We start from the raw sequence: 6,773 nt of genomic DNA on the forward strand, positions 1-6,773 counted from the left end.
TGAGAAAATGTCTTATTTTTTTGTTGAATAGATTCAAATGAATGTCTTAATTCAATTCTAAAACACTTTTGCCTCTGTAACACTAGGCTACTAGGATAAAAAGAGAAGGATGAGACAGTGTCGTCATATAGCCAACACTGTCTAAATAAAAAAAAGTGAAACATCCAATCAGTCAAAGTTAAAATAACAGGGCCTAATGTGTAGCCTATAAGTAGGCCTAGGCTATTTCTGCAATATGTAGGTCTAAAAACATACAACATAATGTCAATCAAACAAACAACCCGTGTTTAAATCATACATAGTATAGGTTTAAATCATAGCTTTTACATGTAAAACGTGTGTGTATAACTTTAAGTGCTCCATTCATCAACATGTCCCCGCCCCCTCACTATCCCCGGGGGCGGGGCTTCAGTCAATTCGCGCGAAATTTCTTTTCTTCTTCCTGTGAAGTGTGAACATTTCCGGAGATCTGTTGTTGATGGCCGCTATATATCTTTAAGCGAGTTGGGTTTAAGTACATCAGTGCAGTTTTTCACTCTGCGGTTCGTCTGTCTACTTCCAGCAGCAAGCATGTCTCAGGCTCGAGTGACGGATTTCTTTTCTCAGAGAAAGAAAGGCATCGCTGGTCCGGTTAAAGGGACCAAGGAGCGGGGTACTACCTCTGTGGTCAGCCGGGGCACACGCTCGAGATCCATTAAAAACAACGACGCTCCTTTCCTTCGTCAGTCCTCCGTCCATGAGGAGTTTATCCGAGTTTTAGACGAGGCGGTGGGGCTAGACGATGGACCAGCGTCCCCTAGCAGCAAGACCGCGAAACCCCTTCTGTCCAGCCCGGGGACACCCAAGCGGACCGCGGCCGACTCGGGCTTCGACCTCGGAGCAGCGGTGTTCTCAGCCACCGCCGACCACAGCACGGCCAAGAAGAGACGGCAAGCGGAGGCTAAAGCTAATGTTCCCGAGAAAGCGAATATTAAGAGGAAGGCCAGGAAGAAACTGGACCTGCCTCAGGACACAGCAGCACAGGTAAGGAATGAATGAATGAATGCTCTTCTGTTTGAAGCCATCTAATAGACTGCTACATGTAGGACAGTAATGTCTGTTAGCTTCAGGTTGTGGCCGCTGTTATTAGGGTTAGGGTTAGTTTTAAAAGGGTCGTCTTTGTTTGACCCAAATAAACATGGCAATGAGTTAAACCTTTTTTTAATTCGTTTCACTTTATTTTGCAAATGTCACAAGTTGACATAATCGTTGTATTCATTTTATACTATAGGCTGTGTTATATGGCAGTGTAGATAAAGACAAACATTAAATAACAAGAGATAAAAGCTAGGGGTACTGCGTAAGGTTCAGGTCCTTTACTAAGTTACACATTATTTTTCTCAATACATTTCAGAAATGACAAAGTAATGGCAAAGCTCCTTATGATAATCATTAATATCAAGAATCTATTTTAATGTATGAAAAACCTTCCAAGAAAAAAGAAGTTGTGTAGTTTCAATGTGTTCATCACAAAACAAACAATAGTTATGATCTAAAACCAAACCATGACAATTCAGCAGAGGACGCACTGACTATCTTAAAGTCAACCTCCTTTCACTTTTGGTGCAAAAGGAAAACTTGGAAGAATTTTGATGAGAATGAAATATATTTATTTAACATGGCAACCCGAGAACCCTTTAACATACAGTATATTACACATGGACATATGTAAGCGCCACAGACTGATGTCTGGGTTGATGTGTTGTATGTCCAGGCATTAGCCAGCCCCCTGCCCGTTGAGCTGACCCCACAGCCCTGTGTGTCTGGACAGAGAGACCAGAGGCAGCTCACCAGCTCTCCACAGAGGGGCCTCGGTAAAAACAGCATAGGGCAGGACGGCAAGGTAAGACCGGCCAATCTAGACAACATGTGGTGGTGATACTCTGTGCCCACGCAGCATTGGAACTGCGTTAGCATTGATTAGGTCACTAAACATGCTGTGTTGATCATGTTGAAGCTAGCACTGGCATGAGTATGGCTAACCATGGTGTTGCAGTGAGTGTGGAGAGCTATATTCGGCCACTGTCCTTTTTATATTCAAACTAAAAGTCTGCTAGTGTTAAGCAAAGGGGAGGGAGGGGGACATGAAAGTGTATGTGAGATTGAATCAAAATAAATTACAGTGTGTGTGTGTGTGTGTGTGTGTGTGTGTGTGGGGGGGGGGGGGGGGGGGTCGTGTTGAGAGAACATGTCATCCAGTGCAGCAGTGTGGCCCAATTATGTGTTTTGAAATGTTGTTTGGACCATTGAGCTCTATGGCCCGTCTACTGTATATCTTTGCTGAACACAATGCTTCTTGGTTTCATTCACTAGTTTCAGGGCTCCTTACATGAGAAAGGCAGTACTGCTACTTTTTTTTTTTTAATGTCCTCAATTGATCCCCATTGTAATTCTTTCAGGCTCTGTGTAAAGAGGGCATCGCAACACTCAAGTCTCGCCTCCACAGGATCAAGAAACAAGCAGAGCAAATAACCAGCGCTGCATCCTCTGCTCCCACCTCTCCGGCTGGCTCAGCTCCTGACCTGTCTGCTGCCCCCCCTAAACCCCACACTGTCCCCAACCCTACCCCCCTCCCTGGTCCCCACACTGTCCCCCACCCTACCCGCCTCCCTGTCCCCCACACTGCTCCAGATGCTAAGGCGGCAAAGTCTCTAGCCTTCACTATAGCCAGAGCCAATGAGCTCGCAGCTAAAGCTCAGAGGAGGAAAGAGGAGAAGGAGGCAGACGACAGCAAGCCCAGAGAGACACAAACTCAGGACAGGTGAGCGAGCACACACACACACACACACACCAACAGTGTGGTTACAGAAGTAGTAATGTTAATGGCCATCTGCAGGAGAGGAACTACATTACCCACAAGCCTAGAGTGTAACAGTGACGTCTCTGGCTGGTGGAGCCCGCTAATGCCACGGAAATGTTTATCCCCAAAGCGATATTTCAGCCTTCCTAGGGCTTTGCCGACTATAAAAACGAGAAAGTCTGCTGTTAGTTTAGTTTATTGCTGTTTTTTTGTACTACATACAAACGGCAGAGAATAAAAATGTAGACAAATGGATTGTGGGATTAGTAGTTCTTTTTTTATTTAACCTTTATATTTCCAGATAAAACATTAAGAACATTTCTCCAGTTTTGCGGTCCCATTTTTTAGCGCCGAATATAATTTTTCATAGTCACGAATATTCGGGTAGGTGGTTTGCTTGGTTACATGTTTAAAAAAAAAATTAATATAAGGAAATGTCAATGGAAGTTTTGAATGGGGAAAAAATACTATTGAGCTCTATTGCCAGTGTGTCTACTATGCAGTATAAGTCAAAGAGCTGTTGTCCCTCAGCTCTGAGCAGCAGCCAGCCTACCAGCGCTACCACACCCTCTCCCAGGCCGCCCCCCCCGGCCTCTCCCTGCCCTACCACTACAAGCTGCTGGCCGAGATGTTCCGGAGCATGGACACGGTGGTGGCCATGCTCTACAACCGCTGTGAGACGGCCACCTTCACCAAGATCAAGAAGGGAGTCCAGGACATGACACACAAGTAGGTGGTTAGGATGGAGAGATGGTCTGCGTTCTAAATCACATACTCTTTCTTCTTACTACACTACATATAAAAGTACAGAAGAGTTTTAGGGCCACAGGAGAGAGAAAAAAATCAGATAAGGAAGAATTATGTATTTTCACCATACTACAATTGACATGCATGTATTGGGACATCTTAAATCTTTTTCTGCCGTACTTCTTCTTCGAGTCCGTTGCAATCTCAGATGTCGTTCTGCCAGTCTGGCGTACTAAATAGTATGGAAGTATGGGGATTGGAACGCAGGGTATGTGATTTGGAACGCAGGGATGGTCTGGATTAAAGGTGCACTATGCAGTTTCAGGTTAGGCGGCTTTGTTTACATTTGCAGAGCCAGAGAGTACAGTTAGAACATATCTTCTCTCTTCAGGTAACTCTTAGTATCAGGATCAGGCACCTCAAACCAAATGTAAGACTAGAACATTTGTATAAACCAAACTGTTGGGCCCTGCTGCTGTAAACACACAAACCCTAACTTATAAGGTAGCTTGTCTTTTCAACAATGTTCCAGGGATCCAATTGTCCTCCTAAGGAAAGTCTGTTTATTCAGTTATGAGAATATACCTTAGAACATGTTGACTTCTCTGACACACCCACAGTGACATAGTGAGGCTTTTTAAAATGAGCATGGTGTTTCTGTCAGGGTTGGGCCATGTGTCAGAGCATTCACAGGTGTGTTGTGCAGAAGCTAATGTGTCCCCTCTCTCCTTGTGCAGGCGCTTTGAGGAGAGCCATGTTGGCCAGGTGAAGACGGTGTTTCCTGAGGCCTACACATTCAGACAGGAGAAGAACATCCCCACCTTCAACAGCAGCATTAAGAAGGGCAGCTACCAGCTGACTATGGAGCCCCTCATCCCCTCAGGTACACACAGACTATGTGTTCATCTGGTGCATCACCTGGAACCAACAAGGTTTCTCTTTAATGTGTTGGAAGTCCTTTACAGGGCTGTGAACATTTACAAACATGTGTAAACGGTTACACAGTGGAAATGTTACTCTGTCACACCCATAGCCCCTCCATATAGGCGCTCTTGATAAGGTGTTCTACTATGATTGTTAACCTGTGTGTGTGTGTGTGTGTGTGTGTAAATTGTGTCCACAGACCAGAATGAAGCCCGTCCAGTCCTGTCTGCCACTCGTCTCCTGGACAGAAGACAGCTCTTCCAGCTGAACCTGGTCTCTATAGTCAAACTGCACCACCAGGTAAGCAGCTGCTCCAGTCACAGAGAGGACTGATCCCAGATCAGCATCGGCTCAGATAATAAAGGTTCAGTAAGCGGAATGGTTCTTTTAGCTAACTTCCTGTCACTGACTGCAGTTAGCAGTCTCCTCCCTCGTCACCACATTAATGCACTGCAGTCTTCAAGCAGCAAGTTATCTAGCATCATCTCAGATCCATAAGTGTGATAAAACCATCAAAACAGACATTGGGAAGGATTTCATACAGAGTGGGTGACTGAGAGACCTGTGTTATGAAAAGCACACACTATATAAGTGATCACTGTATGAATAAAGAGCGATTTAACACGTATATTAACATAAATATATTGCTTACTTTACCTTTAATGCAATCTAGTCAGACTGACAACCCTGCTACATGTACTGATCCAAATTCAATAATATATTTTTTTTTTTATTGTGACATAGAATTTTAAGACTAGCTACAGTTTGTGATAAAGAACACATTAAAAAGAATTCCGCAATTTCAAAAGTTCAGTTCTGTATTCAAAGCAGGTCAGATAGTAGTTGCTCTTTGCTGTGTTGCCTAAGACTTCCTTACCTAACTCATAACATCACCACCAACAAAGAAATGTATCGCTTTCTGCAGATATCCCGATCGGATCGGACTGAAAAATAGTGGATGGTGCATCTCTACCAGTATCCATTGTCCACTTTTATTTGAACTGTTTTAATTCGTTTGTTTCTTGTGCTCCTGCATTGAGTGTACTGTATATTGGTTTTGATTGTACAGTGTCCTTGAGAGCCATGAAAGGCGCCTTTTTTAAATATTTACTGTAAAGCAACCAGTGAGCTGAGTGTTCTGTTGTGGTGTGTGTGTGTTAACGTTCCTTTATGCTTGCCTGGTCCTCTCCTCCTGTGTGCAGGTCTTTCTGTCCTCTCTGGTGCCTGCAGTGTGTGTCCCTGCAGAGCGGCTGACGCGCTGGCACCCTGCCTTCAACGTGGACACAGTGCCAGGCATACCCACGGCCCCTCTGCCCCAGTCCCCAAACACTGACAAAATCTTTGTATGTATCGAATCGTGGGTCAAAAATCGCGATACAAATGGAATGGTGAGTTTTTGTATCGTCACAACCCTACGTGTGTAGTGTGGCAAAAAGCAGCTAGGACAGGAAATAGTTAGTGTCCCACCTTTGTTATTGCTGCCAGCTGCCACCTCTCACTGGACATCCATGTGTCATGATGCTAAAGCTGGCTGGAGCCCATCAGTGGTTATAGTTAACACTTGTCGTTAAAGTAACTGTAACTGTTGAAAATGTCCCTGTATAAGCTGCTTTTTGCCACATGGCATGTACGGAATGGTTGTGGACATGAGACAGGCCTAACACTGTTTCAGAGCTAGCCATGCTGCCTGGGACTTGAGAATATCATGGCAGATGAATGCTGCTGTCATTGTTGTGCATATAACAAATAAACAATCTTGAATCGACAAAAAAACCTGCATGTCATTCCTTCTTTCTAGAAAGTGTTTTCCTGACAGATAATTTAATATTTATTTTTATTTATCCTTTATTTAACCAGGTTAGTCTCATTGAGATTAAAATCTCTTTTTCAAGAGAGACCTGGCCAAGATGGACAGCAGAACACAGTTACACATAAAACACAATACAAAATACAAGTTCGATATTAAGAGCAGTTGTAAAACATTAAAAAAATAAGATTCTTAACTAAAAACATTCACAATTTCCGATGGAGTCCAACTTCAAACTCTTAACAACAGCCTTAATTACGTTCAGAGTTACTAGGTCCTGAAGCTTAAGCTGCTTCTGCAGGTTATTCCATGACGATGGCGCAAAACACTGAAAAGCTGTTTTACCCAGCTCTGTACGAGCTTGAGGAACAGACATGAGCACGATGTCCTGAGACCTATAATAAATGTTTAAAGACACATCTAACACAAAATATATAAGAAGCATTTAACAAAACA

At 43.7% G+C, this 6,773-nt stretch overlaps 1 protein-coding gene across 2 annotated transcripts; it reads left to right on the plus strand.

Annotated features, from left to right (window-relative positions):
• The first annotated feature begins 478 nt into the window (after nucleotides 1–478).
• On the plus strand, nucleotides 479–6,163 carry LOC307257178 (uncharacterized protein). 2 transcript variants are annotated; one of them, XM_080036326.1, is made up of 7 exons: nucleotides 479–1,023; nucleotides 1,754–1,882; nucleotides 2,439–2,800; nucleotides 3,371–3,568; nucleotides 4,324–4,469; nucleotides 4,710–4,810; nucleotides 5,713–6,163. In XM_080036326.1, exons 1-7 carry the CDS (start codon nucleotides 571–573, stop codon nucleotides 5,932–5,934), a joined length of 1,611 nt encoding a protein of 536 aa, XP_079892452.1. In that variant the 5' UTR covers nucleotides 479–570; the 3' UTR covers nucleotides 5,935–6,163. The 2 variants fall into 2 exon arrangements, with proteins under 2 accessions (XP_079892452.1, XP_079892453.1); XM_080036327.1 differs by lacking the exon at nucleotides 1,754–1,882.
• Nucleotides 6,164–6,773: the final 610 nt, after the last annotated feature.

The sequence above is a fragment of the Ammodytes marinus genome (genome assembly GCF_949987685.1).
Source record: "Ammodytes marinus genome assembly, chromosome: 11".
Lineage (NCBI taxonomy): Eukaryota > Metazoa > Chordata > Actinopteri > Uranoscopiformes > Ammodytidae > Ammodytes > Ammodytes marinus.